We start from the raw sequence: 23,219 nt of genomic DNA on the forward strand, positions 1-23,219 counted from the left end.
GGATGAACATCATTCAAAGATTCTATACTCTTTGGGGTAGGGGGGAGCTGTTTTGGGTTGTACGAGAGATAGTTGCATCATATGGACATAGCATGATTTTACTATGGTCTTTATTTGAAAATTAAATATGATTAAAAGAAGTGGGTATGGATTTAAAGTTGACAAGAGTTCGGATTGGGGTAGTTCATACTAGCAACTTACCTAAGTAGGAACTATATTTCCCAGAATTCTCTTTTTTTTTTAGGGTTTTGGTTGGCCACAAAAGAAATTTGCAAAAGATGTGAGAAGTGGAAGTGAGGTACCTAGCCATTGCATTTGGTAGGTTGATTAAGGAACCCAGGCACTGCTGCAGTTTGAACCTGACCTGCTGACTCACCTTACTGGCCAGGGCAGCAGGAGGACTGTAGCTCCTCTAGCTTCTCTGTGTCTTGGACAAGGTACATTCACAGCAAATCCTTCTCTCTCTCTCTCTCTCTCTCTCTCTCTCTCTCTCTATATATATATATATATATATATATATATATATATATACTGGTTCTGTGTTTCTGGATAATCCTAATATGCTCCCCAGTACAGTAAAGAACACTGAGAACAGTTGACATTCTGGTCTTGAGATACTGCATGGTGTGGTGGAAATGCATGGTTTTGAAATCACAGAACCGAGTTGAGTGGCACAGATGACTTGTGGTCTTGGAAACTGATTCCTCATCTGTAGAATTGATATCAAATTTTATATATGTGGCTATCGTGTGGGGTTAAGTTAAACATTGTATGTAAAATACCTGTTATAGCTCACAGTGGGTGCATAGCAAACGTTAGCTCTCTGCTGAAGGGAGATGCATTGTTAGTGCCCTCTTATTAAATTATTTAATGGAACGGAGTCTCTTAGATGTTATTAAATATGATATAGTTATTTGAAGCATATTGGTTTGATGTGACACCAATAGCACCTTCTGGGTGCTTACAGGTACAGAAAATTCAAACATTATTTGGTTAGTTCTGCCACTTATCTGAGTAAAATCTAGGACAAGTTACGTTTCTCTAAGTCCAGTTTCAACTTAGATACTGTTATCTTATGGGATTTTTGTTAGAATAAGAGTGTTTAGCTTAGTCCCAAGCATATGGCAGATGCTCAATATATCTACTAGATGCTGTGGGAGTAATTAGGGTTTCAAAGATGAGTTGGGTCAGTTGTTGCATTAGAGAGGTTACCACCAGGGAAGACAACATCCATGAAACCACAGTGGAAGTTACATTTCTTTTAATAGTAGAGCGCAGACAAATAGATAACTATGTAGTACATTTTAAATGATGTAAAAGAAACAGATGCCATGGAAAGATGATAAAACGTCTTACAGACTTTCGCTTTGTGGAATCATGAGCATTTCATACCTGATGTCATCAGTCATGGCTATGCAGAACTTTCAAAGATCTGCCATCTTGCCAATGGCTAGTTATAACAGATAAGTGGAAGGGTGGGAGCCCTGAAAGCAGAACCGAATCAACAATTTTGCCAGCAGGAAAGAGCTTGTTCAGGCGATGTCCCAGGGGCTGGGATGCATTTGAAACAATGGGTTGCAAGTGAAGAGCTTTGATAGTTTGGGGGAGAAATCTGACAAAATGAACCTGCAAATGACATATTCAGCTTACAAACCAGGTCAAGAGCTCTTTATCTGCTTTCTAAAAATCAAAGCCAACAAAGAAAAACACTTTTGGTAAAAGGTCATGCAGGCTCCTTTTTCCTTTGTCTTCTCAGTATCACCCTTTCTCATTTTTTCCAGTGCATACTCTCACTTCTTTCAGTCCCGGTGTTTCCCCTCCACCCCTGGACCCCCCCCTCACTCCCGCCTTCTCGGTTCCCCTGTCCTCCCCTTGGCCCAGGACAGCCCTGGGGCCCGCACCTGCCCGGGGGAGCCCCAGCCGGGCCCGCCAAGGGACTGGCGGTGACGTAGCGGGGAGGACTGTGCCCGCGCGGCCCGCTGACGTCACTGCCGCAGCGGACCCCAGCGAAGCCCAAGAGTGGGAATTGAAGGAGGGAAGCGCAGCGGTGACCCCGCGGTTACGGCGGAGCGCTGCGAGTGCGCCGCGTGCTTTGGGCCTCTGGGGTCAGGGGGCCCGAATCTCGCCGGCAGCGCAGGCCGATCCCCACTCCACACCCTCCGCGCGCTCGACAGCAAGAGTTTAGCTAGAAGGAGAATGTCCCCAAGCGGTGGGGCCTCGTGCGCACGCGCCCTGGGTGGAGGGCAGATAGGGGACAGCTGGGGGGGCGGGCTGCGCGCTGATACAGGGCGCGGGGGCGGGCAGAGGGCGGGTGGCGTGCGGCAGCGGAGGACCGGGGCCCGGCTCAGAGCGCAGGCCAGGGGGAAGGCAGTTGCCCCCCTCCGCCGCTAGCCCGTCTCCCTGGGCGCTGCGGAGGCGCGAGGCCTGCGGCGCGGCGTCGTGACGTCACGGTGGCGGCGGCCGTGGTTGGCGCACGGTCCGCGGCTGCAAAGTGTGAATTACGCCCGGCTCGCGCCGGCGGCGGAGTGAAGTCAGGCTCCGGGGGAGGGGAGGGGCAGGACGGTGGCGGCGGCCCGAGCTGGTGGCTGGTCCCGTCCCGCGCACCCCGGGTCTCGCCGCCGGCTCCGGCAGTCTTTCCTCGCACCGCTCTCTCCGTCCTTGCTCCGCGCCTGCTCGGCTCTGCCCCGGCTCCTCCCGGCCGAGGGGCCCCGGGGCGGCAGGGCTCCCCCTCCGACTTTGCCTGCGCCGCCCCCGCTTGCACCCCGGAGCCCGGCGCGCGCCGGTCCTCGTAACTGTCGCCGCGGCCGCCGCAGCGTCTTCCCGCCGGCGGCCCGGGCGGAGTGTCGGGGCGGGGAAGGCGTGAGCGCGGCTTCCCGGCCCGCGGTCGGCGGCCGCCCGCCCTGCCCCCGCCTCGGCCCGGCGCCCCCGAGCCGCGGCCCCTTCCCAGCGCAGGGGCGGGCGGCCGCGGCCGGGCGGGCGCCGCGCGGGGGCAGGGCGGGCGTATTCAATGGAAGTATGTTACCAGCTGCCGGTGCTGCCCCTGGACAGGCCGGTCCCCCAGCACGTCCTCAGCCGCCGAGGAGCCATCAGCTTCAGCTCCAGCTCCGCGCTCTTCGGATGCCCCAATCCCCGGCAGCTCTCACAGGTAAGCGCCGCCGCCGCCTCGGACCCGCACTCGGGGGCTCCTCTCTTTTGTTTCCCTCCTCCCACCCGGGTTCACCTCCGGACCCCCCCAGTCTCCTGGCTGTCTACCTCAGACCCAGCCTTGCTCATTGTTTGGGGATTCCTGGGCTGGCCCCTGGGTTCGAGGGCCTTTTCCTTTATTCTGGGGCTTTGCACACTCCGTCCCTCGGCCTCCTCCGAATCCCGCCCAACGCGGGTGGGCTTTGGGGGCCCTTCAGCCGGCGGCAGGCCCGCCCCCTCCGTGCTCAGCGGGTTAAGCTTCAGGAGGGACTGTTTTCCTCCCTCCGGGGGTCGGGCCCCTCTCACCCTAATTGTGGCCTCGGGCACACCTGTCCCCCCGCCCCCGGGCACACACCTGTGCGGCGCTGGCGCCTCGCCTCCCCGTGGCGTTCGCGTGGTCCTGCGGCGCCCCGGACAATAGGCCAGTTCCCCGGAGCCCTCGGCGGCTCCGGCTGTTCCGTGGACGGACCTTTAAGTGCTTATCAAAGAAGCCAGTATCGGGAGTGCTGCTCCGGAGCTTCGGTTTTCACAAAGTTGATAGCCTGGAATCAGTTCTTTTTTTTTTTTTTTTTTTTTAAATTTGATACGGAGATTTCAGGAGAAGAATTACTAATGAACACTCACGGGAAGACTTTGTTTTGAATGGTCCAATACCAGTTGCTCCTGAGAATTTCGGTTTTTTTTTTTTTTTCCTATGGTCATGCTGTTGGCCCAGCTCCTTAGTTCTGGGTGATTTCTGTTGCCAGCTTTAAAATAGGCAAAAAGCAGTTTTGTTTACATTTGAACCAAGTCAAGTGGCCTCCGTATCTGCTGCCAGAATGTTACATGTTCATGATCAATTTTGAATTCAAATGCATTTGTTTTTCCTATTGGTTAGTATTAGTATCTTCTGTGAAGCGTATTTTCTCTCTCCGGTTATGTTGTAAATACCTTGAGCCACGTCTATATACGTATCTTTTTAAACCGGTAGTGTAGATAGCACCTGGCAGAGATTTTGCTCGTGATACGTGTGTCCAGTAAACATTTGTCATTTGCTTCTTTGCCTAAATGGTAGAGCAAGAGACCATCTGGATTTCTCTCTGAATTGTTTTTATTTAAAATCAGGCTTATTTCACGGGACAAGATAGTTTGCTAATGAGGTTAGAGCCAACTTTTAAGGTTACTATATTAGTTTAAATAATACTCATTGTTATTTTGAAAGTTAGGTCCATGCTCTGCCTTTATAGTACTTCTTAAATCATTTTCAGGTTCCAAAATTAATGTTGAAGAAAAATGTTAATGCATTGCTGGGAAAGGTTTTTAATGGTAGTAATTAAAGGTTCTTAACTGTAGTAACTTTTTTCACTTCCCAATATTATTTCACTTTCTCAGATCACAGGCCCATAACCCTAATACCTGTTTCCAGTTCAGTCTAAATAGTAAGGATGATCTTTTTATAAAAAGGTCTTTTATAAAATTATAAAATACAAATAAAGTTACTTATGCTCCCTGAGGAGAAAATGAATGAAAAAGAAGATTCCAAGAGCATTAAAACAAGGCTGATACGAGGGTTTTACCATTGTCTTAATTAATCCTCAGGGACCAATTTTAAGCCCTATTCCTTCTTGACTCATTTCCTAGCCTTAGGTTTAATGGGTAATGGAATTTTAAAAATATGATTGTGGCAGATAAAGCAAATATTGAACAGTCACACCATATTTTATTAACTCCTAAAGCTTGAAAAAAAAAAAAAACTGTACCACTAAGTGAAGTATATAGGAATTTATGAAAATTTGGACAGAAAGTTTCTTGCTTTATAACATTTTTTTCTAATCCTTGTTGCCCAACATTAAAATGATGATAAACTTACCATGGGCTATAATGGGTGTATTTATCATTACCAAGACTTGGACTGTCATTTAATACTAAACTGTATGTTACTAGTGATTTTACTAAAGCCAGATGGGAATGTGTAATAGAAAAAAATAATTGGGGAGTCTTATTCAGAGTATTATACAATAAATGTTTGGTTAAATCAAAACTCTTGAATCTTCAGTTCTAAGTCTAAAGCTACAGAAATTTTTAAAAACTGAGGTGGTTTTGTAGTTTCATTTAATACTTAAAAAAACCCTCAAACCTGTTTTTCTTTTTTTTTTTAGTCGCTAAGAAATTATTTTTCTGAATCTATTTTAGAGTATGTTCAAAACTCGCAATCTTTCAGTTCTTCATTTTCACGATAATATTGGAGACTGTCTCATAATAGGTACTTAATACTTGTTGGATGAGTGAATTAGTAATGAAGTTATCTCTGAGCATCAGTTTTAAATCTGAAAACAATGTAAAGACTTTTTATCAAGGTATAGCAGTAACTCATTTATCGCGAACTTGGTTTGGAACTTGTAACTGCGCTTTAAAGAAATTCAGGAAATAAGCAGAAGCCTGAACAACTAAAATATAGATTTGATAATCCTTTCAAAGTGTGTGTATTAGGCAAAATTCTGACAAACGTGTTGAGAGCAGCAGCAAATTTGAAGGGATTGGAGGCTGCTAGAATCAAATTCTCATTGATACTTGCAAAAATTGACTGCAGACACACCAAAGCCTGGGATCAGAAGAAAAACTCTTTAAAGCCAGCAACTCTTAAAAAGGAACCCTGAGGACATATAGTTTAGGAGCTTGAGTGTTGTACAACACAGTAATTATTAGTCAACATATTTAATTGAATGTTTTTAAATATTGAAATATTCCCACTTAAAATCTCCATGCCAAACAATGTAAGTTTTGGTGTTTAAATAGATAAGGGTGAATTATCTGAAAAATTCATTTCTTTGGAACACCAGTTGTCTCAAGAATGCCAAGTAAATGAGGCATTAACTTTTTGTTTTAAACTAGGTCATGTACTACTTTCTCAAATGGTTAATATGAGTTCTTTGAATTATTTGAAAAATCAGGACAATAAAAGAAACTTGTTTTTGCCATTTTAGGATTATCTGTTGATAGCCGAGATTAAAGATTTATCTTGCAGAATAAAGTTCTTATTTAGATAAAATATTGTGAGAGCAGAAATTATCTTGTTCACTGTTGTGTCCATAGTGCTTTGCATAGATAGGTGCTCAGTAGGTGTGGAAGTTGAGTTAGTCTGTTAATAGCACACCAAAGCACTGCACCTGCGATTATTTTAGTCAGATTTTCTATGGACTGGAGACAAATATTTTTGGGGTTAGAAATTTGTGATCTAATTTTTAAAATTTATCATTAGTTGATGGTATGTATTACTATTGAACAAAATATTGAGATGTCTTTCTTGAAGACATTATCTTTTTAGAGCAGTTTTAAATTCACGGCAAAATTGAATTCCATGTGCTTTCTGGCCTGGTACATGCATACCCTCTCTCATTAGCAGCATCCCCTACCAGAGTGGTACGTTTGTTACAATTGCTGAACCGACATGGCTGCATCATTACCACTCAGAGTCCATGGTTTACATTAGGGTTCATTCTTCGTGTCTTTTTTTTTTTAATACAGAAACTATTCCACAAATATTTACTAAATACCTTCTGGGAATGAGGTCTCTTGTGTTGAGTACTAAGAAAATGTAACGAATTAGTAATTGGGGGGAAAAAATCACCCGTGAGCCTGCCAACCATCCAAGTTTTTCTTTGATGTATTAAATTCCTTATATATAAACATTTTTCACTTCTGGTCATAATTTATATATCTCTTGTCTTTAGCAATGTTCTTAGTATATGACAGATTATCAAGATCCTGTATGTGCCAGAACAGTTCAAAGTCCCTTGGGCAAAAGTTGGTTCTTAAAGCTTACAGGAGTGTGGTGGGGAAAATGATCTATAATATGTGACATAATTTTTATATTGGAGATATCAAGGCATAATGAGACTACAGGAAGGTATACACAAGTTTCCTGGATAAATCAGGGGAAGCTTCTCATAGTAGTTGAGGCTTAGGCCAAAGCCTGAAGATTATGTAGGTATTTCTTGAGGAAAATGGTAAAAATGGGAGTAATGTTACTTGCAGGGTTTTTGTAAAGATTAAAAACATCAATTACAATATCTGGCATGTGAGGGGGAGGAGGATAGAGGATAGTCCAGGAAGCTATGTAGGTCAGCACTATCCAATAGAACTTTTTGTGATAATGGAAATTTTCTCTGCAGTATCCAGTATAATAGTCATTATCCATATATAGCTAGGTAAGCACTTGAAATGTAGCTAGTCTGACTGAAGAACTGGTTTGTAAATTCAGTTTTATTTATATAGCTGCATGACTAGTTGCTATTATATGACTAGAAGCTACTATACTGTCAGAGTACCATGTAGTTTTATGTATACTTAATGATCATGAGTAGTGATGTCATGTTGATCTATGAGTAACACATTCTCTGAATATTGAAAAGTTAGAATTCTTTCAGGTCTTGATGTTGTACACAAAACCTTAATACCTTCATGCATGTTTGATATAAAGTCTGTAGAATGGTATCACTAGGTCAAGTCAAGAGGTAAGAATGGTTTTTGGGTTTTTAGAAAGCTCTGTCCTTTTATAGTACTAAGATAAATGATTGTTACTTTTTCTCATCTCCAATCATATATTATTACATTGTAATACTATATAATTATTATAATAAACATAATTTTATAAATGTTGTGTAAACATTTCCAGATATGTTTTACTGTGTTAGTAGATGCATTGTGGTAGGCTAAGTTTGTTTCAACTTGGACTAAGCAAAAATATACACTTTCTCAAGTGTTTCTGTGCATTTGCATTTCCTCTTTTGTCAAATTTCATTTGCATATTTTGTGCTCATTTGTAAGGATTGTTATATATCTAATGTCAGTTTGTAAATGTGCATTATTTCAAATTACTGTTACCATAGTAGTTGCCTCTTCACAAATCTACATTCGGAAGCCAGTACAGGGGATAGTGTGAATAGTCGGTGGGATGTCCTGGGAGTGGTTCAGTTGCTGAGACCACCTTCCTCCCTGTCCACTGCCCAAAGACTTGTTTTGTTGGGATCTTGGTTTCGTTTTTCTGTTTTTAGAAATGTTTCATACTTTGATTTAACTTTAATAGTATCATGTTTTGGCTTTTACTTTTGAAGTAATACATATTTATACTATAATTCAAATATATGTTCAAACATAATATTAATGTAAATTTGTAGTGTATTTAGAGTGGTGTTCTGATTGAGGAGTAGGATGTTCAAATTACTGGTTTATAAGTTGTCATCAGGAACACATTTAGTCTGTGCGACGTGATTGGAAGAGGTTTTAGACCTATGATCAGATTTTGTTGCTACGCTTGGAGTTCCATCAGCTGTACATACTGCCTATTCAAGAATTCTTTTTTGAAAACAAATGTCCTACAAGCAGTAAAATATTAAGCCCTTTTCAGGAGTTACAAAGAGTAGGGAACTCACTTTGGGTGGAAAGGAGAGGTACCATCCATTCTCTTTGAGGCGATTTGATAAGAATTCTGCTAATACTTTAGTCTAAGTTTCAGCTATTCTTTCCTTCCTTCCTTTTTTCTCCCTTTTCTTTTCATGAAGGACCAGAGTAATTTTAGAGAATTAACTTTCTCGAGATGAGTATAGAGTCAAGTTTGGGAAGAGAAGAGCTGAAGAAAGAGGAAGTCTACAAAGCTTAGCTTAATTCAGATTTTTGCCTGGGACTATTAATACCCCTTTAGTTGGAATAAAGACACTAAAGAAGCTTAAGTGATAAAGAACCCTCATTGCATGCAGATCTTAAAAAGTTTAATTTTCTGTTCCAAAAACTGTGTGTTTGTGTTTATGTAAAACCTAATTTTGTTAGAAATTCCTGGACGAAAGATCTTTAAGATGTGGGCATTCTTACACTTCCTTTGGCCACTTCAGAAAACTTCAACAATTAATTTTTAATCTTCTAATTTAAAAACAACTTAAAACTTCTTAATTCTACAGATTGCTATCTTATGATTAATTTGAATTGAGAGAAAATTGAGTGTTTATTCTCTCTCACATTTAACTAGCCTCTTCTTGTTAAATGTAACATAGACTGTTGATTTTTATATTGTTGTCAAATATGTCTTTCAAAGGTTAGTCACAAATAAATGATACATCCACGATTTGCATTCAGATTTAGTATATGAAGTAGTAGTATATGGGGAAAGGAACAAAAGCTACATTTGTAGATGAGCTTTTGAAGCTTGCAGAACTTCATTTTGGCTGCTGGCAGGTTTCCTTCCTAATGGACCTGTGCCAGTGTTCTTGTGGTTGAAATCAGAAGTTTCTCCTGCTTGTAATTTTGAGTAGGAATTTTGGATTACTGCTCTATGCCTCCACCTGCTGGTAGGGAGGGCTCTTGGTTTTCTGAAGATGATGGCAAGAGAGAAGAGCAGAGGATGAAAGCAGGGCAGGAAGAATTGGGGGAAGAAGATGAGTTGTTAATTGTTTAACTAAGTTTGAGCAAAGCCTACTCTGTCATCCGCATTTTGGGTAGACCAAACTTGAGCTCAGGACCATGTAAAGCACTTGGTAAATGGTGCTTAATAAAGATGCGGTAGTCTTGTTTCAGTGATAATTATGTTTCCATTTATTGAGTACCTCACATGACAGATACTGTAATTAATGTTTTTAATCTTTACAAAAAACTATGTAAGTAATATTACTCCCATTTTTACCATTTTTCCAAAGGAGTAAACTGACCTTAGAGAAATTACATTATTTGCTCAGGGCATCACAAGAACTTTGAGAAAGGCAAGTCATGTTCAACACCCTCACTTTTAACCTAGCCTGCCTCAGTGAAGGTGAGTAGAATATATTTAGTCTTTTAGGTTTATGGATTGTAGGTTTTTGTTGACTCATAGATCTGGATAAGGAAGACATATTTGATGATTTGAGGTGATTATTTGAAGTGATAACTTACATTCTGGTCTTTTCAAATCATATCTGGATTTTGCTCTAGAGCCACTTTCTAGGGGGACATGACTAAGTTAAATCATACTCTGAAGATAGTTACCAAGATGATGAAGTAATTTGAAAGCACACTGTTTGATATGTGAGTGAAGAAATTGGAGACATTTAGCTTGGAGAAAGGAAACCTCAGGATTTGGGCCAAGAAGATGGGGATGGAGGTGGAGGAGTGGTTGGTGACAGATGATAGAGCATTGCTGTCTTCTAGTATGTGAAGGACTATCCTGGGAATGAGAAAAAAGAGAGGAGGATTAATTTAGATTTTGATTGGTTGTATATTCTTGATTGCCTCATCTTGTTCCTACTTTGTGAGAGCAGTCACTAATATACAGGAGAAGATACGAGCTTAAAGTTGTCACTTGTCCAAGGTAACACAACTAGATAGTAGAAAATGGATTAAACTCTGTGTCATTGTGACCTGACCCTAAAGACTATGCATTCTCTTCTACTTCCTTTTATGACATAGGAAAAAGATATTATTGCAGAGAGTACGATGAATAGGTAGAAACAGTAGGGAAATTGGGTGATCTTGTGTTTAATCACACTAATAATTAAAGAAATGCAAACTAAAAGAATGATAAAATAAATATATAACATGAAGATTATACAGTGTTAGTAGATATAAATTGTAAATTTGCTGAAAAGTAATGTAGCAGTTGAATAAAAAATAATATTTTCTCTTACTTTACTTTTAGTACCAAGTATTCAACAGTTTGTCCCAGTTTTGTTTAAAACTAAGTCAAAACAAATCTATATACCATGCATACTCACAAAAAAGGAAGAATAAAGCCAGTGATATCTCCAAATGCTAATTGAAGCCATCTCTGGATGTTAAATTATAATTATTTATAACTTCTCTTTTTGTTTAGAATTTATGTAATTTTACCAGTGTTTTTCTTTCAACGTGAATCTTTTTTAAAATCACAGTAAATCTAGAAAAAAGTGAAACAAGTTGTATTTGGGCTCAGATCTCTGACAGAGATGTCCATAGAGAGAGCTGGCTACTTCATGAGATTATAAATTGAGACAGTAGCTTGAAAGATACTTGGATAAGGATATGGTCAAGAGGATTGGCTCTCTGGTTCCTTCCAACTTCATGATTCTATAATTTCTTTGGGTACCTCGATAATAAGCATTACAGGTATTTTTGTATAGCTCTTCTATAATAATAAAGTAGTTTCACTCTCCATGGGAGATGTTGAGAAGTAAATTTAAGTGTAATTATTGTTAGAAAGAAAAACAAAGCTGGAGGTATCACAATTCCAAATTTCAAGTTGTACTACAAAGCTTTAGTAATCAAAACAGTATGGTGCTGGCACAAAAATAGACATAGATCAGTAGAACAGAAAAGAAATCCCAGAAATAAACTTTGGATTAGATGATCAATTAATCAATGACAAAGGAGGTGAGAATATAGGGAAAAGACAGTCTCTTCGATAAATTTTGCTGGGAACACTGTACAGCTACATGTAAAAGGAAGAAATTGGGCTACTTTTTAACACCATACACAAAAATAAAAATGGATTAAAGACCTAAATGTAAGACCTGAAACCATAAAAATCCTAGAAGAGAACACAGGTAGTCATCTTTTTAACATCAGTCATAACAACATCTTTCTAGATATGTCTCCTTAAGGCAAGGGAAACAAAAGCAAAAATAAACTATTGGAATAACACATCAAAATAAAAAGCTTTTGCACAGTGAAGGAAACAATCGGTAAAACAAAAAGGCAACCTAACTGAATGAGAGAAGATATTTGCAAATTATATCTCTGATAAATGTTAATATCCAAAATATATAAAGAACTTCCACAACTCAGCACCAAAAAAAAAAAAATCCAATTAAGAAATAGAGGACTTAAATAGACATTTTTCCAATGAAGACCTATAGATGGCCAATAGACACATGGAAAGATGCTCAGCATCACTAATCATCAGGGAAATGCAAATCAAAACCAGTGAGAGCTCACCATACACCTGCCAGAATGGCTAAAATAAAAATGACGAGAACTAAAAGTGTTGATGAGGATGTGGAGAAAAACAATTCTTGTGCATTGTTGGTGGGCATGTAAATTTATGCAACCACTGTAGAAAACAGTTGGAGGTCCCTCAAATTAAAAATAGAAATACCATACAATCCAATAATTCCATTACTTGGTATTTACCTGAAGAAGACAAAAACACTAATTTGAAAGGTAATGTTTCTTGCAGCATTATTTACAATAACCAAGATATGGAAGCCACCTAAGTATCCATTGATAGACATATGGATAAGGGAAGATTTGGTACACACACACACACACACACACACACACACTGGAATATTGCTCAGCCATAAAAATGGATGAGATCCCGCCATTTGAGACAACATGGATGGCCCTAGAGGGTATTATGCTAAGTGAAATAAGCCAGTCAGAGAAAGACAAATATCATATGATTTCACTCAGTGGAATCTTTTTTTAAAAAAAGAATAAACAAAAAGTAGAATCAGGCCTATAAATACAGAGAACAAACTAGTGGTTGCCAGAAGAGAGGGGAGTGAGGGGTTGGGCAAAATGGGTAAAAGGGAGTGGGAGATACAGGCTTCCAGTTATGGAATGAATAATTCACAGGAATAAAAGGCATAGCATAAGGAGTGTAGTCACTGATACTTGAATAGGGATGTTTGGGGGCAGATGGTAGCTACACTTGTGATGAGCCCAGCATAATGTATGAACTTGTTAAATCACTATGTTGTACACCTGAACCTAACATCGTGTGTCAACTATGGCAAAAAAAAAAAAGTATAGTTCTTGTTTTCAAGAGCTATTTGATGACAGCCTATGAAGAGATCTTAAACAGTGGCTGTGGTGCAAGAACTAGAAAGTTAGGAGTTAGAGACTAGGAATTGATTTGATGTGGGAGGTAATAAAAAATTCTCACTTTTTTAGTCTGGGAGACCAGATCATGAAGCTAATAACAAAAATACAGGAAGAGGAGGTAGGTTTTGTGTGTGTGTGTGTGTGTGTGTGTGTGTGTGTGTGTGTGTGTGTGTGTGGCGGGGGGGGGGGGAAGAGATAATAAATTTACTTTGAGTATGTTGATTCAAGTATCTGGGGAGCATCCAGGTGGGCATGTCCAGTAGGCAATATCTTAGGACGGTTAGGACAAAGGATGCATTCTAACTTTCAGAGTTTTTTGCTCATATACCCTTCAAAGAACTGGAAAAACAAACAAGCTATATACCTCTCACACATCAAGAATTTTTCATTGAGAGGTGCCTGGGTGGAGTATCTGACTTTTAATCTCAGCTCAGGTCTTGCTCAGGGTCGTGGATTCAAGCCCCACATTGCACTCTATGCTGGGTGTGGAGCCTTCTTGAAAAAAAAAAACACAAAAAACTCTTCCTCTAAATTCAGTATTTGTAAATGAATAATTTTTGGCGTGTTACTTAAATCACAATTTAAAATACATCCAGGGAATTTTTAACAACTTGATTATTTTCCATAATTATTTTTAAAAAATATGTGAACAATATTTTAAGTCAGAATTTTTACATTCCTCATTTTTTTCTTGAACTCCTTTCTGTTTTTCTGTCACTATACATTATCTCCATCGTTTATAATTAAAAGCATTTTATCAATCGTATCATACTTTTCTACAATGAAAGTAAATTCATTCATGAATTTAGTGAATGGGAATAAAAAACATTTTGTATTAATTGTCACTCAGTTATTCTGAGTTCTGTGTAAAAAGAATTATAATTAAAAACATTTAAATTTTCCTATGTTGGGGGCACCTGGGTGGCTCAGTCGATTAAACATCTGACTTTGGCTCAAGTCATGATCTTAGGGTCCTGGAATTGAGTCCTTCATCCGGGGATTCTGCTTCCTCTCCCACTACCCCTCCCCCCCATGCTATGTTTCTCTTTTTCTCAAGTAAATCTTGAAAAATTTTTTAAAATTAAAAATTAAATTTCCTTGGTTCATAAAGCTGTTTCAAATTTATTTTGGTCTCAGCAATACAGCTTTACTGACTATAACCAGTGCACAAACCAATGTGTGAGTTATAAAATTTAAAAAGTATTAAAACAGTAAACTTTTATTGGAAATGGATTCTTTTTTAAGTTATTTCATAAACATTTATTGTTTATCCATTAATACTATTAGAAAATATGGTGTTTTGCATTGCCTTTCTTCCTCTTTTACTTTAATAGTGAAAGTATTGAGAAATCATGAGTAGTAAGTACTTTATTTTAGCAGTACCAGCCATTCTTCAAAGTTGACAACAAAGTGATAAAATTATTTTTAATGAAAAAAAATTATTTTTAATGGTTTGTCAGGTAGCAACTGGATTTGGCTTAACTTCTTTTTTTTTTTAATTTTTTTTTAAAATTTTTATTTATTTATGATAGTCACAGAGAGATAGAGAAAGAGGCAGAGACACAGGCAGAGGGAGAAGCAGGCTCCATGAACCGGGAGCCCGACGTGGGATTCGATCCCGGGTCTCCAGGATCGCGCCCTGGGCCAAAGGCAGGCGCCAAACCGCTGCGCCACCCAGGGATCCCCTGGCTTAACTTCTATATTCATGGAAGTAAGAATTGATGACCCCTTTACTTGAAAAAAAGTTGGGTACCCCTGTCTGTTAGAGTCATTGACTTTCTCACTGTGGGTATTTTAACTCTCCTTTTGGCTCCCTAGATGTTGTTAGACACTCTCTCCACAGTAAGTATCATGAAGGATTGTGTGTTGCAGGTTCCTTTGTGAGGTGGTAGAGGGGTAGAGATGAAAAGGGAGAGGAGGTAAATGAAAACTGATATATTGGGTTATCAGAATTTTTTTTAGAAAGTTGTACATATGGGAGTTGAGAGCTGAAAAATCAATTTCCTTGAAACTCTCCATATTCTTGTACTTTTCAGGGTTATACATGCATGGCCCAGTTTGTAGACTACTGGCTTACTATATCCCATCTTGTTACTGTCTTGTTCCTATATTTAACCATTTTTCATAGGTATATAGAAATAATATTTCATACATCAACCTTTTTTTCCGGTATTTGATTGTTCCTAATCCTAGGTCATCATACTAATCAATCACTCTGGGACTTCTTTGAAAATGGAATCAGGATATTAATGCTTGGAAGGAATCATATAAGTCATTTTAAAGATTTGATGATTAAGATTCTGAAAAGTTAAGTGATTTCTCCAAGATTCCACGGTTAGACAATGGAGAAGTTAGAGTTTTGAGATTAATTCTTCCCAACTTTGTTGCTTTTCTCACTATATCCCCTACTGCCTTGTGAAAGGATTGACCTTTGAATTTCCTTAAGTAGCAGTCTTCCTTTACTGAACGTTATTTTTTGAGTAGCAAAGCATCTGTGAATAGTCCAGGGAGTTTTAAAAGAAGTTAGAGTAGAAACACACTCAATTTAAAACATATCTGAGTTACTTCTTAAAACATAAGAGATAAAACCATTATTGAAAGTATAATAGACCAGTTGGGAAGATATGATTTGATGAAATGAGATTTATGTGCAACAGAAATAACCTTTTACAAAGAAAGATGTATTTCACCTATACTTTAAAAATTAATAATAAAGCTTTTTTTCACATTGAGGAATAAAATAATATTCCCTATATACAAATTGCTCATTCTATATAGCCTTTTATGTATGAAATGGTAGGTGGTGGAATTTTTTGATTTTTTTTTTTTACTTCATTTTACTTTTTCCTCGAATTCTTTATTGTGAACATTTTAAGAAAATTTTAGGAAAAACATTGAAGTTATTATAAAAAACCTTTCTTAAAGACTTAATTTTTTTTAAAACAGTTTCAGGTTCACAGTAAATTTAAGAGGAACGTACAGAGATTTTCCATATACCTCCAGCCCCAACACATGTATACTCTCCACCATTATCAACACTCTTCACCAGACAGGTACATGTATTAGAATTGATGAACCTACATTGATAAAGCATCATCATGCAAAGTCCATACTGTACATTAGGGTTCACTCTTGGTGGTGTACATTCTTGGAATTTGGACAAATGTATAATATGTATCCATTATTAGTAGTATCATACAGAGTAATTTCATTGCCCTAAAATCCTCTGTACTCTACCTAATTATCCCTTCACCTCAACCCCTAGCAGCTACCGATATTTTGTCTCTAGTTTTGCTTTCTTCATAATGTCATTTAGTTGGTTTCATACAGTCTTCAACCTTTTCAAATTGGCTTTTTTCACTTAATATGCATTTAAGGTCCTTCCTTGTTGTTTTGGCCTGATAGCGCAGTTCTTTTTAGCACTGGGAAGTATTTTGTTGTCTAGATGTATCACCATTTATCTTGGTTGCTTCCAGGTTTTGGCACATGAGAGTAAAACTACTACAAACCTCTATGAAGATTTTTGTGTGGACATAAGTTTTCAACTCCTTTGGGTAGATACCAAAGAAATGTGATTAGCAGGGCCATATGGATAAAGTATGTTTAGTTTTTGTAAGAAACCACCCAACTATCTTCCAAAGTGGCTGTACCATTTTGCATTTCTATCAGCAGTGAATGACAATTCCTGTTACTCTACAACCTCACCAGCATCTGATGATGTCAGTGTTTTAGAGTAACCATTCTAATAGGTGTATAGTGGCATCTTGTTTTAATTCACATTTTGCTGATGACATATGTGGAGCATCTTTTTATGTTTATTTGCCATCTGTATATCTTTGATATGGTGTCTGTTATGGTCTTTGGCTCATTTTTAAATTGTATATTACTGAATTTTAGGAGTTCTTTGTATATTTAGTATAACAGTCCTTTATCAGATGTGTCTTTGGCAAATATTTTTCCCATTCTGTGGCTTGTTTTCTCATTCTCTTGACATTGTTTTTTGCAGAGCAGAAGTTTTAAATTTTAATGAAGTCCAGCTTATCAATTTTTTTAAATGCACTGTGCCTTTGGTGTTGTAATCTAAAAAGTAATTGTCATACCCAAGGCCATCTACGTTTTTAAAATATTTTCTTCTAGGAGTTTTATATTTTATATTTAGGTCTGTGATCCATTTTGTTAATTTTTATGAAGTGTGGGGTCTGTGTTCAGATTGATTTTTTTTCATATGGGTGTCCAGTTGTTCCAGAATCATTGGTTGAAGATACTGTCTTTGCCTCAGATTACTTACCACTGTTCTGTTTTCAAAGATTAGTTTAGCCGTATTTCTGTGGGCCTGTTTCTTAGCTCTTTATTCTTCACTGATCTGTTTGTTCTCTCACAAATACCACACTATCTTAATATACTTAGTTACTGTTGCTTTATAGGAAGTCTGGAAGTCCAGTAGTGTTAGTCCTCCAATTTTGTTTTTCCTCTTCAATATTGTGTTGGCTATTCTGGATATTTTTGCCTTTCTCTGTAAACTTTAGTTTGTTGACATCCACAATAAAACTTAGCAGAATTTTGATTGGCATTAAATTGAAACTAGATCAAGTTAGGAAGAACTGACATTTTGACAATATTAAATCTTCTTGTCCATGAAGATGCAGTGTCTCTCCATTTATGTAGTTCTTGACTTTATTCATCTGAGTATTGTCATTTTCTCATAAAGATCTTATGTATATTTTGTTAAATTTATGCCTAAGTATTTCATTTTGGGGAGTGCTAATGTAAATAGTATTGTGTTTTAAATTTTAAATTTCACTTGTATGTGAAGTTGATTTTGTATATTAACCTTGAATCCTTTAATCTTGCTATAATCACTCATTAGTTCCAGGAGGGTTTTTTGTCCTGTTCTTATAGATTCTATGTAGACATCATGTCATCTATGAACAAAGACAGTTTTATGTCTTTTTCAATCTATACCATGTTTCCTTTTTTTTGTGTGTGTGTCTTATTACATTAGCTAGAATTTCCAGTGTGGCACTGAAAAGCAATGGTGAGAGGAAACTTCTTTGTCTTATTCCTGAAGGATTTTTTGGATAGGGCAACAGAAATAAGATCTGTGGGGGGAGGGGAGGAAGAACAACAAAAAAGATCTATAGGAAAAAATAAATAAAAATAATTTTCTACTCAGAAAATTGGCAGAAGAGTCAGCTCTAGGGAGAAATACAAATGTAGGAAAACATGTTTAGCTTTGCTAGTAATGAAGGAAATGGAAAAAAAAATGAAAAGGAAGATAAAAAGAAAAAGTATTTTTTGATGGGGGACATCTATTTTCATATTGGCAAAGTCTGACAAAAACCAGTGTTAGCAGAGAGTGACAAAATAGTTATTCTTTTATATGGATCTGGGAGCATCATTCGATTCAGTGTTGGAGGATAGTAGATTTTTACAAATCCAAATTTTCAGCATGAATACTACCTTTTCTGCAGTCATGGAATTTGTCTAAAGGGGCAGTTGCAAAAATTTGCTAAAACAAATGTGCATAAATTATTTTGGTAATAATTTGCAACACTGGACTGATGGATATTTAGATTATTTCAGTGCCCACCAGTCTGGTGGTTGGTTAGAATATGTTGTTTTAATTCAGCATAAAATTCTGTCCTGTAAAATGATGCCATGTATCTCTATTCATCTTGGAAAGATATACACAACAATTTGGGGAAAATACTAGCTGCAGAGTAGCATGTGTATTAGCTTGTTTATGTAATTTTTTATATAACATCTGATTTTTGTAAATAAAACATGAAGGATATTATATACATCAGTGTATGCATACATACAAGTCTGACAGGTTGGTCAGCAGAATGTTAACAGTGGCCATCTTTGGTACTGGGACTTATGGTAATTTTTAGTATCTTTGTACTTGTGATTTTTTTTTAAAACAATAAAAATACATCACTTTTGTAACAAGGGAACTTAGTAAAGCTGTTTTTAAAAATCTTACCATTAAATGACACTTCTACTATGTAGAAACAATGGAGAAAGGTCTAGTTAGCTAATTAATAAGTATAAGTTGGTGGGTCAGAAGTGGGTTGTTCACTGGCACATAGTAGGTATCCAAAGTGGTGTATTAAAATGGAAGTATAGTGCTTTGATGTACGGAGGAATATGCTGCATATTTATGGGAAAATGAAGTAAGTTTGGTGGCTGATAGTTTACAAAAACTATTTTGCCTATTTCAGAACTGATAAGGTAAGCTTTTTGCTATAATCTATTGAAATATTTTAGGGTCTCTGTATTAGCATACCATATTTATTTATAAAATGTAAAAAGTCATCAAGAAAACTTATGACCCAGAATCAGAACACTAATGTTAGAAGAGGCTATAGAAATCAGTTTCCTTAAAAAAAAAAAAAAAAAAAGAAAAAAGAAATCAGTTTCCTTAGTATACAGATGAATAAACTGAAACCACAGCAGTTTTAAAGGACACACAGAGGTGATATAGAAATCTCATCTGTTGAGCATCCATTTTGGCTACTCAGTTTTTGCTTGAACGTTTTTGGAATAGAAGATCACCACTTTATAAGGCAATCCATTGTGGTATTGAATGGTGTAGTGGGTTGAATAGCGTCCACCAAAAATTCATGTCTACTTGGAGCCTCAAAATGTGACCTTATTTGGAATAAGGATCTTTGCAGATATAATCAAGATGAGGTCATATAGGATTAGGACAGGCCCTAAATCCAATGACTGATGTCTTTCTAAGAGGAGAGGACACACAGAGACGCCAGCACATGTGGGGAAGGAGGCCATGTTGAAGATGGAGCAGAGATTGGAGCGATGCAGTTTACAAGCCAGGAACACAAAGGATTGCTGGGATACACCAGAAACTCCTAAGAGGCAAAGGAGGTTTTTTTCCAAAAGCCTTCTGGGGAAGCACGGCCCTGCCCAACACTTGATTTTGGACTTCAAGCCTGCAGAACTGAGAGAAAATAAATTTCTGTTGTTTGAAGCCACAAAGTTTGTGTTATTTCAGCAGCCCTAGGAAATGAACACATATTGATTATTTAAAATGTATTTGTTCATTCTCTCAATCAGCAGACATTTATTGAGCACATTTTATATGCCAGGTACTCTGCTAGGTGTATCAAAGATAAATAGAACATGTTTTCCTGCCTTGGTTCTTGGAGCTTGATCTAGAAGGAAGGACAGCTATGTAAATATAGAATTGCAATACACTTGATACGTGTCCTCATTACCATAGTACATGAAGTTTAGTAGTGGCACATTTGATCTGGGAGAACAAGGGCAGATTTTAGAAAGAGAAACCTTTGTGCTCTGTTTGCAAGAGCTGAAATCAGCCTCTGGGAATTCTGTGTGATTCTACCACTAGTGCTATCAATCCTGCCTCATTAAGGGCATGTTTGGCCTGCTGTGATAGCATCCTGTGGCTAGAATTTGCTTTCCACAGATCTGTCAGAGTAATTTTTTTTTTAAGATTTTATTTATTTATTCATGAGAGACACACAGAGAGAGAAAGAGGCAGAGATACAGGCAGAGGGAGAAGCAGGCTCCATGCAGGGAGCCTGACATGGGACTCGATCCTGGGTCTCCAGGATCACGCCCTGGGCTGAAGGCAGCGCTAAACTGCTGAGCCACCGGGGCTGCCCTGTCGGAGTAATTTTTAAAATTTAAATTCAATTAGCCAACGTATTAGTACACGGTTAGTTTCAGATGTAGTGTTAAATAATTTATCAGTTGCGTGTAACACCCAGTGCTCATCACATCCTGTGCCCTCCTAATGCCCATCACCACTTACCCCATCCCCCCCACCTCCCCTCCAGCAACCCTCAGTTGGTTCCCAGAGTTAAGGGTCTCTCATGGTTTCTCGAAGTCGTTTTTTAAATGCAGTCAGTTCATGCCACTCTGCTGAAACATCATCAGTGGGTTCTTACCACAGTGAAAATAAAATCCAAACTCCTGTTTTGCTATGGTCCCATGTAATCTCACACCTGCTAACTTTTCAGTTCCCTATTTCACTATGGTCTTTTTGCTATGAACATGCCAGGTTTCTTCCCATCTTTGATTTTGTTCCCGTTCTTCTCTCGGTCTCCAGATCTCATCATGGCTCCTTGTCCTGCGGATCACAGCCCACCCTGCAGAGGAGTCTTCCTGACCACCCTATTTCAAACAGCACCCCTCGCCACCTGTCCTCTTACCTTATTTTGTCTTATTTGTGGCACACCACTGACTCAATTCATTGGTCCGTCTCTGCCTTCCACCCCCCATCATACTCCCCACCCCTGCTACCACAGAATATGTGGTCAGGAAACAGGGATCTTGTTTACCCTGTGCACTGCTGTGTACCTAGTGTGTAACATACAGGAAGTGTTCAATACAGAAGAATGAAGAAAAATTTACTCTTTTGGTCTCATGCTATCATGTCAGATCTTGTGTCACCATAACTGTCTCTGGGATGAATCCCAAATTGTATTCCTGTAATTTTATTTTATAGTCCCACCTACTCCCTCCCCTTAAAATTCCACCTTCATCCTCATACCCTTTCTGAGCTGCCCACTGTGGTATGAAACTGTCTTAATCTCTAAATTTATGTAATCTTATTTAAGAATTCTCTTGAGGTTTAGAAAACTTGCGCAAAGTACAACTGTAAATGATGTTTCTAGGATTTGAACTGAGATCTGTCTTTGACCAGAGCTCATCTCTAGTGTACTGGAGTAGGGGAGGGGTACTGAATGCTTTTGATGAAGAGGAGGTAAAAATCAAAAATTAGAATAGGAGCTCTCTATTTGGAATAGAAATAGCAGACACTTATTTGTTTCTTTAAGAAGCACTGGCTGATATTTGTTAAAAGGAATTCTGAAAAGAAACTTGAAATTTTTGGATTAAAGTTAATATGTGCTTATAATTTAAAAAATGAAATATACAAAAAAAAAAAGGAAAGTAAACACCACCTGTAACCCTATATCCAGAGATAAACACTTAACATTTTAGAGCACTTTCATTCATTTTCTGTGCAGAAATAAAATATTGTGATATCATTTTCATATATAAGTCCATCTAAATTTTGAAATCATTTCCTAATATAATTACTAGATCACAGAATACTGTCAAATTTCTCCAGAAAGAGAATATCAGTTTATATTTCCATGAGTAGAATGTGAGTGCCTTTTCATACCTTGCTGATACTTTTTAGTTTCCATTTCTTGGATTTTTATTGATATTAAACTTGAAATAGATGTTTATTATTAATTTCCTGCTAGCTATTTTCTGTGACTTGTCTGTATCCATTACCTATTTTTCTAGAATTGAGAATGTGGAATTGGAGGCAAAAATTTTATGCTTGGAAAAGTATACTGAAAATGATTGACTTGAGATCTTCTGAATATACTACAGAAGCACACTCACTGTTAAAACAGCACACAATCTCTCCCTCAAGCAATATTTTAAATTTAGTAATACTACCTCAAATTTTATACTAGTAAGAAACATGGAATATGGGGCCCATTTTACATAGCTTTTCTAAAGTCTAAATTTTTAAAGATAATTTCTATCTTTAGGAGGTTTTTTGGTAGCCTAAAACATTAACATAAAAGAGGACAAACTGAAGATAAAAGCAAAATATATGTTACCTGACGTGTAGAACCCACATTTTCATTTTTCCTTTGTCCTACAGTGAAAATACTCTAAATTCATTTTCAGAGAAAAGCTTTCTGGAAGTGACTTCAAGATTGTTGTGGTTGGCCTCAGCTCATTTCCAGTTGAAGTGTAGTTTTAATAACTGTTGAGGCTTTCCACACTTAATTCCGCATCAGTAGTGTTTTTAAATTTCCTTGAGAGCAGGATTCATGTGGGCCATGCAAGAAAAGGCACTGAAGATAGAAAAATAAAATTTTAGAACTTTATATTTTCAGCCTTATTGTTTTAGATCCTAATTTTACTCATGTTGCATAGAGTACATAAAATAAAACGAATACAATTCATAAATAAATGCATTATGAGTTTGGAGACCACTACCTCAGAGCAGTTCTTTTACACACACACACACACACACACACACACACACAAATACAGACACACACCCCATATGTAACATTTCAAAGGGTTCTCAGAGTCCATTCATCATGATACCCATTTAATCATAACCTTCCTTATCTCCTGAATCCACTTAGCTGCAGCTTTTTGTCTACTGATTTGACTTTATTAACCAATTCTGACTTCAGTCCTAAGGC

At 38.1% G+C, this 23,219-nt stretch overlaps 1 protein-coding gene across 9 annotated transcripts in view; it reads left to right on the forward strand.

The window, feature by feature from the left end:
• The first annotated feature begins 1,953 nt into the window (after positions 1–1,953).
• The window catches only part of PDE7A (phosphodiesterase 7A), a 119,981-nt gene continuing 98,715 nt past the window's right edge, over positions 1,954–23,219 (forward strand). For 2 of the 9 annotated variants that reach the window (XR_003236995.2, XM_026012066.2), the window contains exon 1: positions 2,886–3,145. Coding sequence is in view for 5 of the 9 variants with exons in the window: in XM_026012066.2 (XP_025867851.2) it covers positions 3,008–3,145 (138 nt within the window). In the remaining 4 variants the exon portion in view is untranslated. Of the gene's footprint in view, positions 2,210–2,522; positions 3,146–23,219 lie in introns of those variants that run through there. The other 7 variants (XM_072734644.1, XM_072734637.1, XM_072734641.1 and 4 more) reach the window with 7 other exon arrangements.

The sequence above is a fragment of the Vulpes vulpes genome, chromosome 13 (genome assembly GCF_048418805.1).
Source record: "Vulpes vulpes isolate BD-2025 chromosome 13, VulVul3, whole genome shotgun sequence".
In the NCBI taxonomy this organism is placed as follows: Eukaryota; Metazoa; Chordata; class Mammalia; order Carnivora; family Canidae; genus Vulpes; species Vulpes vulpes.